General features: G+C 48.4%; 1 protein-coding gene across 1 annotated transcript; it reads left to right on the top strand.

Moving 5' to 3' along the window:
- The first annotated feature begins 351 nt into the window (after window positions 1–351).
- On the top strand, window positions 352–984 carry LOC120674645 (exonuclease 3'-5' domain-containing protein 2-like). Its single transcript, XM_039955795.1, has one exon. It carries the CDS (start codon window positions 352–354, stop codon window positions 982–984), a length of 633 nt encoding a protein of 210 aa, XP_039811729.1.
- Window positions 985–14696: the final 13712 nt, after the last annotated feature.

The following is a 14696-nucleotide window of genomic DNA, read 5'->3' on the forward strand; positions in this document are numbered from 1 at the left end:
ACAGGCAAGCTGTAGTGTGACCCGATGGCTGGCCCATGCTCTCGATCCCGCAACCGCTCTTGCTCTCCGACTATGGCTGCTGTTCCGGCTCAGGCAGCGCCTCCGTCAACCACCACGGCTGGACGGTCGCCTACGCCGCCATCAATCTACAGTGCTGCCCAGTCGCCGACGCCGCCGTCAACCTCCAAGGCTTCCCGATCGCCGACGCCTCGATCGCCATCCTCCCACCTGTGCAGCGACAATAGTTGGACGCCGATGCTGCAGCGCACGCCCTGCAGGTCGTGGGATGGTTGGCGGCAACATTCATCTCCGGAGAAGAAGCGCCTGAGCGCCATGCCGGCTGGTCCCCCGATGTCGAGGCATGTATGGGTTCCATTCGAGCGGAAGCTCCTCAGCACGACGGTAACATGTGACACGACGGTGGCGGCGAGTTTTCTGCAAGAAATCCAAGGTACCCTACCAAAACGCCGCATGATCGTTGGATTGGATACCGAGTGGAAAATGCCCGATGGCAACGGCTTCAAGACGGCCCTCTTGCAGTTGTGTGTTGGAACCAGTGTGCTTATCTTCCAGGTCCTCTATGCCGCCGCCGGCGACCTCCCCGAAGTCTTGAAGAGGTTTCTGACAGAGGAGAACCACATCTTCACCGGTGCACACATAGAGAACGACGTGAAGCGGCTGCAGGAGGACTTCGGCGTCACAATAAGCAATCCAACTGACCTCCAAATTGCAGTCCCCCAAGCCGCTACCAGATATGAGTACCTCGGAGGAACCCATCCCATTCACGGACGGCGTCGTTCGTCGCTCGAGAAGATTGCGAGAGAAGTACTGAACCTACCTCATCTCCAGAAGATGGACGCCGACCAAACAAACTGGCACGCACAGGATTTGGACACCTTGCAGGAGACATACGCCGCCGAAGACGCGTACCTGTCCTACAAGATTGCAAATCAACTAGTGATCAAGGATGGCTATAGATTTTAGTTGTTGTAAGTAGTTTGTAATGTCTGGATGTCAGGTGTTTGTTGCTATAACCGCATGTGTTGTGTTTGGAATGCTAGCGACAGTGATGTGGCATCATTCACTTGTAAGTTGTCATGACTGAATGGAAAAATCATCAATCATTTTGTGCTTTTATTTGGTGTCACTACAACTTCAATGACTGAATGCCTATACAAATGTGTCTGCAATTCTACAGACCGAATGTCATGAACTTGTAATTTTAAAATGGGTCACAAACAGCTTGCACCAACCCAGGAAACGACCATGACTCACAATTTAGAGATGGAATTACATCCAATTGCACCAATGCAGGATAACATTGCTGAAAACAGCAATAACCGGACCCCTTTGGACGCATCACCGGTCAGACTTGTGGTGCCAGGCAAAGGGGCAAGAATACCACTGTGTTTGCTGCACCCACCGGACACAACAGTGTGTACACCAGTCCGTAGTATAACTCGACCAGTGATCACTGGGCACGTACTAGACAATTAATCTCAGGACAGACATGTGAATGTATCATGTGATTTCACCGGTCTTACTGGTGAAAGATGTGCTGATCAACTAGCATCACCGACAATTCTTGGAAAACTGTTCGCATTGCTGACATGCGTTGTGAATTGGTCTAGTACCGAGTGCAAAAGACAAGTTCAAAGTAAAAAACAAGTTTGCAAATATAGAAAACACAAGTTCAATAGTAACGAACACAAGATCACAAGTTTTGTCCTGCTAGACAAAGGGGTAAAAATGGACTCATACTTAGTAGCATCACAGCATGCATGCATCACAGCATGCATGCACTCCGGACCAATTATGAATGCATGGCCATCGGCCTACGTGGCCGAGCTACTCCCACCCTTCTTTTGAGTTCTGACGACATTGTTTTTTCTGTGCTGGACAAGATACGCACTGTTCACAATCCGAATGGGAGCCCGAAGAATCGCCTCTTTCAACACCCTGATTGCCCTGCATTGTAAGTTCATTGTAATAACATTAACGCATTGCAAAGTATTCAGAAGAATGTTGAGAACAGAAGCATGTACTCAAGCCGTCCAAATAACCATAAGCCGTTTCAGCATCATCATATAACCTGCCCACTATGTAGAGATGACAATTCCTGGTCTCCTTCTCAGCATGAACAGTCATCTTTTGCTTTACGTCTTCTTGTCCGGTGATATGTACTAGTCCTGTTGCTGGCTCACTCAAAGGTGGGAGGTAGTACAACTCTGCGCTTCCTGTGAATCCATGATGATTACATAGACATTGCAGCATAAAGCGGTACTCAATAGGTTGCGGCTTCAAAATGCTAAACTGACTAAGTTGGTCACGACTGTCGCCGTACTTCCATAGATCTGGATATACTTCCCTCACATGGTGGACCTTGAAACACATTACCACATCCTGCATGCATTATGGATTACACAAATTAAGGTAGTTTGAGAACAATTAGTTATTGCAAAATAAAATTTAATTTACCGGGTGATGCTCGTTGTCTGATAGTATGTCAAAATCTCGCCGTGGCATAGAGATAATATCGTCTTGTTCCTGAAAGCGCAAAACATCCGAGGCGTTCAGGTAGGTGTATCAGTAAATATTGCAAAATATCAATTATCGTAGTTACCTCGACTTTCTTCTTGCCACGAGCCTTGTCCTGCGAGATGAATGACTCAACCTGGGACTTCAGGTTCTCGTGCTCCAAGATCAAAGCATGGAAGTGTGCTTTATACAGGGCAAGAACCGAGTCCATTGTTTGTTCATCTTTCTTGATGTAGGAGTTATTTTGTTCAATGAGCCTGGTATAACCCGTGTTTGAGATGGCGCATTCCTGCTGTACATTGCGCTGGAGAAAGGCATCACGCGCTTCTTCTGCTGCTTTTTTTTGCAAGGTTTACCATTTGATGCTCCAACTTGAGTGCCCATTTATCATATTCAATCTCGATCTGTTTCTTTTGTTTGGCTCGTTCAGCTTGTACGTTACGGTCGATGATCATACGCTCTCGTTTCCGGCTCACGGTACTTTTGCTACGGCCTAGAACTATCTTTAGTTGCAAGTCGGCTCGGTCCGACTTGAACTATTCCATCTTCTCCTCCACATCGTTCATGGACTATTGAATTGGATCCATGATAACTAGGTATACATCGGGTAGACAAAGAATTACAATATGCACATGAGAAATAAAAAGAACTGATTCAGTAAACAAAGACACATAAACTCCGTGCTTCCTGGATTTAATGTACATAATTAAAATTAGAATTTGAAGAGTCGACGTTGATTTTCTATTTGAGTACGAACGGAACGCGCGCAGCGCCGAGGGGCGATGGCGACGCGAAATGACGGCGCACCGCGGCGGGGTGCGGCATGGCGCGCGCATCGGGGCCGGTACGGCGCGAGGCGACGCGGCTGGGCGAATAACAAGATGGGAAAGACGGTGCTCACTACGGGCTTGAGGCAAGAGCGGCGAACGGCGGCGTGACATCGGGCGACTGGACGGCGATCGGCGGCGCGAGGTCGGATACGGTGAACGTAGCACGAAAGCGGGCCGGAGGGGACTACGGCGAACGAATGCCTCCTGCACACTAAGTCGGCAAGGAGCAAAAAAAGATGGCTTTGTGAGGGAGGAATGGCAGCAGGGCTGATGCTTTTGTAGGCATAGGGGATCGACCTAGGGCTCCCAATGACTCGGCCGCGACGTGGGCTTCTAATTCCCTAAATTGTTGGCGTGATTGGCGGTTTACGGCGCTGGACCGCTTCCATAACAGAACCATACATGAACTAGCATGTCTATAAAATTCTATAAAATTATTAGGGCCAGGCCCACCGTCAAGTGTGAGTGACTCATTTGTTTTTTTGTGAGAAACAGCGCGCCTTGCAAAACTAACCACCGCATTTGGTGCATGTTATGTTGCACAGGAAGGCAAGGCAATATGCAAGCAAAATCATTCCCCGTGCGCCGCCACCGCTAAACACGCAGGACGCCGCCCCCACGAACCATGGAGCGATGGCACACACCAACCACGGCGACGGGGCATGAAAGGATCGAGTTCCACAACCACAGCACCCTCCCAACACGACCATTTCAAACTAAACCCTCAACATTGCACCGGACCGTTTCATTTCAAGTCACCGGACAGTTTTCCACCACCACCTTCTTCCCCGTTGTGCCACGCCTCAACATTCTACCACACCTGTTCGACCAGCGTGACACTCATCTTGTTGGCCAGTCTAATTTTATGGACTCGGGAGCGATCTGGCTACTCCTCTCACCACCTTCCAGCAGGCCCCACCACCCTCTTCTGCCTCCCGCCAATCTCGGGAGGGCAGATCCGCCCATAGCCCTGGCACAGTGGGATCACCAGGCCACTCGTTCTGGTAGCCCGGTCCCACGCATAGCGCCACGCCCGGCCTAGGTCAATACCATGCGCCTATGAAAGCCTCAGCCGCCGCCATCCCTTCCTAACTCGCCTGCGCCTTGCCACAGTAAGCCACCACGGACATCTCTTTTCATTTTCTACCGCCGCCGCCGCCGATCCTCGGGACCTAATCGCCTTGGTATGCAAGAGCACTTCACTCGAAGAGATCGCCTTCGGCCCATCGTCGCGCTGCATTCACCGTCATCTCGCGCCGCCGATCGCCGTCCTCTCGCCTGACATCACTCCCCCGCTTGTGGCCTGGTGAGCCAGGTCGTTTCCCATCTTATCTTTCTCTTCACTCAGACAAGAAGTTACTAGTACTTGAACAAGCACATTAAATTTCTGGTATTGATTGCGTTAGTTATACTGTGTTTTTGCTGTTGATTCGTGAACTTATATATGGTAGTGTATCCCTCTTGCATGTGTCAGTAGTATCATGGATCCAGTCCTCAATTCCCTGTACGGGGTCGAGGGTTTGATGAGCTCTTTCAACGAGCAGCTGGCAGATATAGGTTGTCATATACAGCTTGGACGTGGCACTACCATACTTCGCCAAAATAGAGTGTCAGAGCATCGACCGGTTAATTATGGATCAGCGTGACCGACTGAACAAAAAGTCCGAGAAGGAGTATAGAGATTTGGCAAAAAGGTTCGAGAATACGCTGGCATCCGCTTTTCGCCAAGAGTCAACTGATGCGCATAATGTTTTCTCGGCGATGATAGCGGAGGAACGCGCTATCTCCAACAATGCCTTTTTACAGGTTACTGGAAAATCTGATGCGCACTTAATGAACGGCGCAGAAGAAATGCGCTCCATTCTTAAGCACCTTCAATCACAGTTCGATATGTTGGTGTATGAGAACTCAAAGCTGAAGTCCCTGATTCAGTCCTGCATCGAACAACAGGGGATTCGCGGCAAGAATAAAGTAGAGGTAACTACGGTACTCTATTAAATGGACTCCGTTATATTTTGTCTGATCGCCTTGACTGTTTGCACTTTCAGGTAGAAAATGTGATCTGTATGTCATGCGGCAACTTCAACATATTAATTGACACCGAGTGTGCCCCGGTATATAAATTGTTTTCATTTTTTATGAAAGAATCATATCTTTTTGGGCTCAAATGATCCGTATTTGTCTAATCGATATTAAATGCAGGATGTGGTCATGAAATTTAAGGTTCACAAGGTGAAGCAACTCTATTCTGATCTACAGAAGTATGGCGACAGTCGAGACGAACTCAGTCAGTTTTCAATAGGAGCGCTAGCAATTACTATTGAGTACATTGAACTCCTGGGGGCTTTGAACCATCATGGATACACAAGGGACGCACAGTTGTACTACCTCAGTCCTGTTCCTGGGAGTCAGCCATCGACTGGATTATTTAAGATAGATGGACCAAATGACCTGAGACAGATGTTGAGTGCGCATGATGAGCAGAGTACTAAGATTTGCCATCTGTACTTAGTGAACGGTTCACACGGTGGAAGCCATCCTGATCCACTTAATATGGATGAGGCCGCTTGATACACTGGATGGCAGTCCTCTGTCTAGCCTAGCGGGAGCTTGTGATTATTATCTTGGTTTGGGATGTTATGTTATCTAGGTGACCATGTTGGAGTGAATTGGTTAATGTTGGTCACTAAGTGGTGTGGTGCGGCCTTAACTTGAATGATGATGTATTGGGAGTGGATGTGTGATTATCTTAACTTCTTATCTGTGAATATATCCTAATCTGATTCGTTTACGCCAGTCAACTCACTCGCCGATTCGTTTACGCTGCTTCCGACCGGTGGCCACCAGTCCAAAACAAGCATTGAAAGAGGTGATTAATCACCGAATATGTCAAGCGCATGAATAAGACCCGGTGACAGTCAACACTGGCACCGGTCAATCACTAGTGTAACCTTAGACTGGCTGCGGAGCATCGAGTTTCACAAAATCAAACTAGGTAACTTAGGAAAACACGCATTAGGCAATTCGGCATTGGTTCCTGTAGTTTTTACCGGTGACATGTAACGATGAGGATCGGTCGAAGTTGCGTGTGGAAAGAACAATTCCGTCACAAAATCTGCCGAGAGAGAAATCGACCGGTCAACCACCGATCCGAATGGAGAAGTGCAATAAAAGAGGGACGCTTCAAAATTCAAATCATTTGTCTTCGTACTCGGATTGTTTTACAAACTTGCACCACACCAAATCTCTAGGCTCATTGTAGGCATTTGGGAGGCTGACGCACACTACACTGCATCAAATTAAATGGTACACAAGTTATTCAAAAAAGTCTCGAGTTCCAGCAAGATTGAATTGAGATTAGAAAACATAAACATGATCAATCAGCGAATATGCCAAGCACATGAAACACTGATCACCAGTCAATCACTTGAGTAACCTTTGTCTGGCTGCGGAGCATCGAGTTTCACAAAATCAATACGGTTGCGATTTATTGGTCTCGTAGCAACTGCATTGCTTAGTAGCAACTGCATTACATAGTTGCCATGTTGCTTCTGGCTGGTGCACTGGCACCAGATTAAACAATATTTTACCACTGGCGTAGCATCACATGACATGTAATCATGAAAAGTTATACAAGTCTCTGAATGGATGCACCGTCTGGCTTCGCACCTGGCCAGCAGGCACCGTACGGGGAAGGTGACTGATGTAACCTCTCAGCATGCACAGTTCGACCGGCCAATCTATTGCAACTTGTGCCACGTCACTACAATCAATCGCATTTAAATGCTACAAGGACATTGAGTTTAGAACAAGCATAAAATATGATGACATGACATGTAATTATGAAAAGTTATACAAGTCGATCTCTGAATGGATGCACCGTGCGTGCTCCTTTTATGGAACTGGCTTCGCCCCTCGCCAGCAGGCACCGTACGGGGAAGCAGACTGATGTGACCTCTTAGCACGCACAGTCAGTGTCACCTAGCCTGAATATTTAGAGGGCTCAGGAGCACTCTCTTTCCTTGCTCCCCTTTTCTTCTTCCACTCCTCTTTCTGGTTCATTGTTTCATCCTAAAAATGGGGGGGCATAGGGAGGTATCAATGGATCTTGGGGAGGTGGGGGGATTAATCCCCCCTCGTAGATCCGCCCCTGCGCATAGTTTGACCAAATTTATCGCAACTTATGCCCATGCCACTACCATCAATCGCAGTTAAATGCTTCAAGAACATGGAGTCTAGAACCAAGCATGACATAACATAACATGATGTGAAGGTAAAATGTTGCAGAAACACAGGCTCTGGATGACATAAAATGACATGACCATGATATGAGGTCCTACGGATAACATAACTTGCAGGTGTACATAACATCCTCAGAATGAGGGCGGAGGATGCGGAACATGGACTCGCACACGCTACGGATCCTGCATTCCTCGCTGCAGTAGTTTGACCACTGGTTCCATCCGACATGGCTGACGGGCTTGCCGCACCAGCCCTCATCGACCCATCCGACCTGCACCGGGTACGAGGACGCGCAATGGTGAACCGAGCGAGGCACTGGCCCAGGCACGGGGACGGCCTCGTGCTAGTTAGGCCACAGGTACCTCCACAGCGTGTCAAAGATGTGGTCATGTGGAAGGGAAACCCCGCTGTCGTTCAAGACGGCGACCGTCGGGTCGTCTTCCGCCGCCTCCGCCAGGAGCTTCTTGGCTCGGAGGTCATGCTCAGCGCCACGATTTGCTCACCACAGGAGCAAAGTGAGTAGGCATGCCGCCGGCTTGTGGCCCCGCCATGTAGCTCGATCGAGATCGTCGAGCGGTGCATCAAGAGCCCCGCCGTGCTGTCGGAAGACGACCCTCATCCCCATGATGAAGAGCGCCTCCAGGTTGCCCGCGCCGTGGGTGTTCACGATCAGTCGCTCGCTGATCGCCGCGTCGGCCGACTGGTGCAGCACCAGCCTCAAGTTGAGGCTGCATCGCACCAGCGCCGTGCTGCACACCTTGTCTCTCATGAGAGACCAGGCCCCCAGAGGCAACAGAGATCGGCCATGGGGTAGCCAGACGAAGCCGCGACGTGGGCGGCGACGTGGATGAGCATCTCCTCTGGAAGGTCGGCGAGGGATCTCACCGGCGCCATAGGCCACCCGGCGACGAGAGAAGGGCGAATGAGCTTCTGGTCGGGGTGGTCGATGACAATGGCGGCGAAAAGAGGGCAAGAGTGCAGGCCAAGGGATGGGGCAAAGTCGGAACGGAGCAGGACCTTGGAACCGCTGACGACAAGCCCTCCTCCAACCTTTAAATGCAGTGGTGGAGTGCAAGGCTGTGATGCAGATTCAATGACATCGTACGTTGTAATTTCTAGTGATATCGAGTCACTGACATATTTGACCCACGTGATAAGGGTCCCACACGTCAGTGGCTCGTTGTCCCGGGATATGTCTTCACTGTGTAATGTCACTGAATCTGAATACCCGAGGCAGAGAGGTGTGGGTCCGGGGAAGTTGAAGCGGTGCCAAAGAGGTGGAGAGATGTGGGTCCGGCAGGGCCGACCTACCAATCGATGAAGACTAGGCCCTAGGGCAACAACTATAGATAGGTCGATTGGGCTGTAGGAGTATGATTGTGGGCCATAGTGCTACTAAGACTATCCCCAACCCTCCTACTAGAATGGTGTCCATAGCATTAGAGATACTACCAACTAAAGAAATTTCGTGACATGGCAAGAGAGAGTTCAAGAGGGAAAAGATAGATGGGTTTCTCATGCAAGACTTCCATGTTTACACAAGAACCAAGCAAGAGAGAAGAGTGATAGGGTAAGTCAAAGGAGAGACTATGCATTGGGAAGGTTTCATTTTGTTGTTTCCAAGAATGCCACATCACCAAGAATACAAATGAAAGTTGAATGAAACTCACCCCACAATGCATTGTCTCATATTTGCTATTTCATAGGCTCTCATCCCATTTAATTCTAAGACTCATCAAGAGTTGGTAACTGTGCATGCATGGTTTCATCTTCATCAAGATGAAACCCATTTTATCTCTCTCATTATTAAACTAGTGCCACATCATCTAAAATGGTGACATGGCACTCTATCTAAAGTGCATGAAACTCACATGGAACCACTCCTGGGAGTGGCAGTAGTTTCTTACTCTCTTTTATCTTTAGACACCATCTATAGTCATCATGGGTTGGGGATGGCCTATGTATACTCCCATTTAGCCCTTTATCTAGCTGTACATATTTACAGTGCTGCTTGTGTGTGATAAATATTTGATTTGCAAACATGTATGTGATTTGAACTTGTGTTTTGCAGTTGCTAGTAGACCACTAATTCACAACGCATGTCAGAGATGGCGGGTTTCATAAGCATCAATCCACATCACCAATCACCGGATTGATTTTGTGAAACTCGACAATCCGGGGCCAGACAATGGTATCACAAATGATTTACCCGTGTTCAGTGTTTACTTCACCAGAATATTATTCACTCGATTGACACATTCACTGATTGATCAACCACCTCTTTCGACGCATGTTTTAGACTGGTGGCCACTGGTCAGAAGCACTGAGCGAGATGACTGGTGATCGATTCATGCACCAATTCCACCGTTGCTCGACGGACAAGTTCACCGTACAATCAATAACTCGGAAGGGAGATGGAAGATGGGTTACTGCCTAGAGTCATTAAGGATCTCCATATAATATGCACACAGCATCCATGTTCTAATCATCATGGGTGGGGGATGGCTTAAGTATATGCCCATTTAGACCTTTATCTAGCTGGACAGAACTACAAAACCTGTGTTTGTTAATGCTGCTTTGTGTGATAAATATTTGATTTGCAAACTTGTGTTTTGCAGTTGCTACTATACCAATAATTCACAACGCATGTCAGAGTTGGTGGGTTTCATAAGCATCAATCCACACCACTACCATCAATCGCATTTAAATGCTACATGAACATTAAGTTTATTAGAACAAGCATAAAATATCATGACATGACATGTAATCATGACAAGTGATACAAGTCTCTGAATGGATGCACCATACGTGGAACTTTTATGGAACTGGCTTCGCCCCTGGCCAGTAGGCACCGTACGGGGATGGAGACTGATGTGAACTATTAGCACACACAGTGAAGGACCAGTGAAGCAAGATGAAGGTGCTGGTGGGTTCGATTTAGGTCGAGCCATGGCGGAGGGGTGGCTCCGCGTACGAGCAGGGGCAGCGGCGCTAATGGAAGGGGCGGTGAAGGTGTTCCGGTGCGTCGGAGTGGGGGAAAAGCGAAAGAGCGAGAGGATTAGCTTGCTGGGGTACTTGTAGTGCTCATGCGCGCGCGAGAACGAGAGCCGGGTCTCTGATTTGGGCTTGCCACGGCGACGGCGAGGTGGCGGCCGGCGGGCGCTCGGTGCTGCGTGGCAAGGAGAGAAGAGGACACGGTGTGAGGCAAAAGCGGCGGTGAGGGCTCGGGCGCGACGCGTGGGCGTCCACAGCAAGCAGGAGGTGGCTCGGGGGGGGGGCTTCCTTCGGCGGCAGGCGGCGTGGTTCAGCGCCGGCGGTGAGAGTAACAGAGAGGCAGGCAGGAGGTGGAAGGCAGAGGAAATGTGCCCAACATGAAAGTTGCTCACTTTTTCAAGATCTACAACTTCGATGTTGTGCAAAAATTTATTTGATCAAAGGTTAAAGAGTTATTTTCGAAAACATAAAGAGGATTTGAATTCAAAGGACTTTTGTCTTTTTCGAGGCAAATTCACTTTAAATCTGGACTAAAAAGTAAAGTTTGCTGCCATGTAATGATTACACTACATTTTTCAAATAAACCCTCCACAAAAGCTATAATCACACATCCTATTCAAATAAAACTATAAAGTTGACCTTGGAATAATTCATAATTACACAAAGGTCCTTAAAATTTTAAATAGGCCCTTGCTCAAACAATTTCACACATGAAGCACATGAAATAAATGTAGTTTTATTGTGCAGACACCTAGGGTGTCACAAACATGGAGTTTAGAACCAAGCATAACTCAACATAACATGACATGAAGGTATAATATTGCAGAAGCACAGGCTCTAGATGACATAACATGACATTTTTTACGACGCGAGGCGATGCCCCATCTGCATTACACAGAACGGAAATTCCAAGTTCATACAGGACAAAGACACAGGAACCTAGACCAAGAACAGAGAACAAAGAGAGGGGGACAGAGACACCCCTCAAACATCCTGATTCAGACTGAGGAGCATAACACCAAGTTTAAGACCGGGGAAACTGGAATGACATAACATGACATGACCATGGAGTCTGGAACCAAACATAACATGATCTGAGGCCCTACGGATAATGTAACTAGCAGGAGTACAGAACATCTATATGCCTGGTTTAGGCCCGAGGAAGCGGAAAATGGACTCGCACACAGCATGGATCCTGCATTGAGCGCTGCAGTACTTCGACCACTACTGCGATGCACTACTCCCGACATACTTGCCGCACCTGGCAGGGTCAACCCATCCATCAAGCCCCCGGTCCGGGGACCGGCGATGCTGAACATCCGCGCGACGCACTGGTCCAGGCACGATAGGGACGTACGGCCACTCCCTGATAGGCCAGACATACCTCCTCAGCGTCTCGATAACGTGCTGGCGTAGAGGAACAACGCATGTCAGAGTTGGTGGGTTTCATAAGCATCAATCCACTCCACTACCATCAATCGCATTTAAATGCTATATGAACATTGAGTGTAGAATAAGCATAAAATATCATGACATGACATGTAATCATGACAAGTGATACAAATCTCTGAATGAATGCACCGTACGTGGTCCTTTTATGGAAGGCTTCGCCCTTGCCAACAGGCACCGTACGGGGAAGGAGACTGATGTGAACTATCAGCACGCACAGCCTCTCTCATTCGCGAATCTACCTTGAACATTTATAGGGCAGGGTTAATAACCCAGTCGGCTGGCCGGCTGCATGCCCTGCCATGCGCCAGCTTTGGCTCCAGCAGTAGCCTGCAAGCTAAGCTAGCGGCTAGGACTGGCCAGGCCAACGATCAGGAGGTGAGGTCGTCCCTTCCATCCGGTGGTAAGCCAGACGCCTACTTTCTTGTCTCTGGAATTGCATTGATGCAAAAGGCAATTGCTGTAGAGAGGCATGGAAGTCAGTCTGGAACTCTGGATTTATCTTCTCTGAAGGTGCGTGCCCAAAACAGAGGGTACATGTACATTGCACCAGCATTACATGTCGATGATGACGGTTTTGGTCGTGCCAAGACATTCCGGTGCAAAACGGTCAACCGGATGCCCAGATGCTCGTGGACGCACACGTGCTACACTGCTGATTGTCATGTTCTTTGAAATTGGACGTGTTCCTCTTTTACTCAATGCCGAGCGACGTGGGCAACAGCCCTCTGGAACCGTCAACGTGCATGCTCGCACCCCTCCACGGTGCTAGAAGAATGTTTGCTAGCGGCGGAGGATTTTCCTCAGGCATGAACACGTGCGGTTAAGATTCATTTGAGGCAATGAAATAGTTTGCCGTATTCCCTGCAATTGGTAATGAATGGACGACGAGGGATTTAATTGAAATTGTGGAGTACGCACCTGTAAGCCGATGCGTCGCGCCAGTTGCCGCAGAGAGGTCCATGTGTGCTGGCTCGCGTCTCGAGGTGTCGCTTTGCTCGGGAACCGCTGCGGAGTGATGATGTGAGCTTATTTAAGCCCCTCCTTCCTGTCTCCTTGTCTCCGTCGACGCTGCTGCCTGCCAGTTCACGAAAAAACAAAGAGAGGACAAGGTGCGGGGGGAGAAGGAGAAAAGGGAAGTGCTAACCGCCTTCATTGTCGTCGTGATCTACATCGATGGCCGACGGTAAGTGCCCTCGCGATGAGGAGTCTAGTGCTCCGCCACTCGGCCTGCCACGGGTGTGTCGCGATTTCTTCTGGGGGAGGTATTTTCTGACGCATTTTCTTTCATCTGCTTCCGCATTTGGTCTTGTCATGTTCTTGATGTTTCCTGTGTGGTAATAGGGTGGCGTCGTCGGGCCCCGGCGAGTGGATCACGGGGCAAGGCGGCGTCGGGCCGTCGGGCGCCGACGAGTCCCCGGCACGGGACGGTGCCGGGACGTCCGCCGTTGCTGCTGGCGGTTCTGCTTCGTCTTTCGTCGCACCCCCGGCACGGGTTTTTGCGGCCCCGTCGGTCGCCGCTACTGCCGTGCCGGGTTCGCCCGCGGCATCCGCCACGCCCTCGGAGTCCGGCCCTGTAGAGGTCCATCCGGACATACCGGTCCTGCAGCGGGAGTGCGACTTGGCGCGTGGCTGCTTTTCGGCCGCCTCAGTCAAGATCGAGCGTATGCGGGAGAGCCTGCGAGTGGTCGAGATGAGTACATATAACTTATAACAATAAAGGTGGTGTGAAAATAAGGTGTCACTGTACAATAAAGGCTTGCATTAGAGATGAGTACATATAACTTATAACAATTCAAGATATATGAAACAGATCTGATTAAAAGGCAAACAAAGATATAGTAACTAATAAACACAAGAGTTAGGTAACACTTGCATGGAGCTCCAAGTTCTCAATAAAGGGTGTGGCTCTCAGAAATGAAACTAAATATAAAACATTGTCCTCATATTGGGGAATTATTATTAACAACTGCAAGTTCTTAAGATAACGAAACTTGAGCGGGTTATCCCACAACCATTGTTTCTGAAAGAGATAAGAAAATAAATGTCAGTGACCAGGTCATTTAAGGCAAATATTAATCTCAAGAATCTTTAAGGGAATCACCTCTAAATGTGTCCGCCAAACGCGAAGCATCAGATTTTGCACGCTAGGAAGCCCATTGAGAAGGGACAAGCAACACGAATACGGATACGTGTATCGGTATTGGAAGGATACGGATACGCAAATACATCATTTTCAAAAACAACCCGATACACGGATATGTTTCATCTAAAAAAATTAAATAAATAGATAATAATGCATATTAAATAGCCACACTCAGATACAAGGAACAACAGTTAAAACACATAAAACAGAGTGGGCAATTTACTTTACTGTGAAGTAAATAACCACACAAGCAAACAAAGTTCATCTTGTGGTTATGAGGTTGTGCTAACCTTGCTAAAATTCATATCATATATATCTTGTATCTTGTATGCCTCGATTTCCACTTGTAGGGAAAACTCCGTCAAAAGTTTCAAATATATATATGTGTACTTGGTATTCATGCAAATGTATATGCACATATCAAGGGGGAGTTCTCTCTACTAATCGAACTTGGTGAATTTATTCATACCCTATTCTGAAATTTTCATGAAAATGAG

Source organism: Panicum virgatum, chromosome 5N (genome assembly GCF_016808335.1).
Source record: "Panicum virgatum strain AP13 chromosome 5N, P.virgatum_v5, whole genome shotgun sequence".
Taxonomy (NCBI): domain Eukaryota; kingdom Viridiplantae; phylum Streptophyta; class Magnoliopsida; order Poales; family Poaceae; genus Panicum; species Panicum virgatum.

Bases quoted from the DNA above. Each gene is read 5' to 3' on its own strand.
- LOC120674645 (XM_039955795.1), top strand. From the start codon at position 352: ATGTCGAGGCATGTATGGGTTCCATTCGAGCGGAAGCTCCTCAGCACG.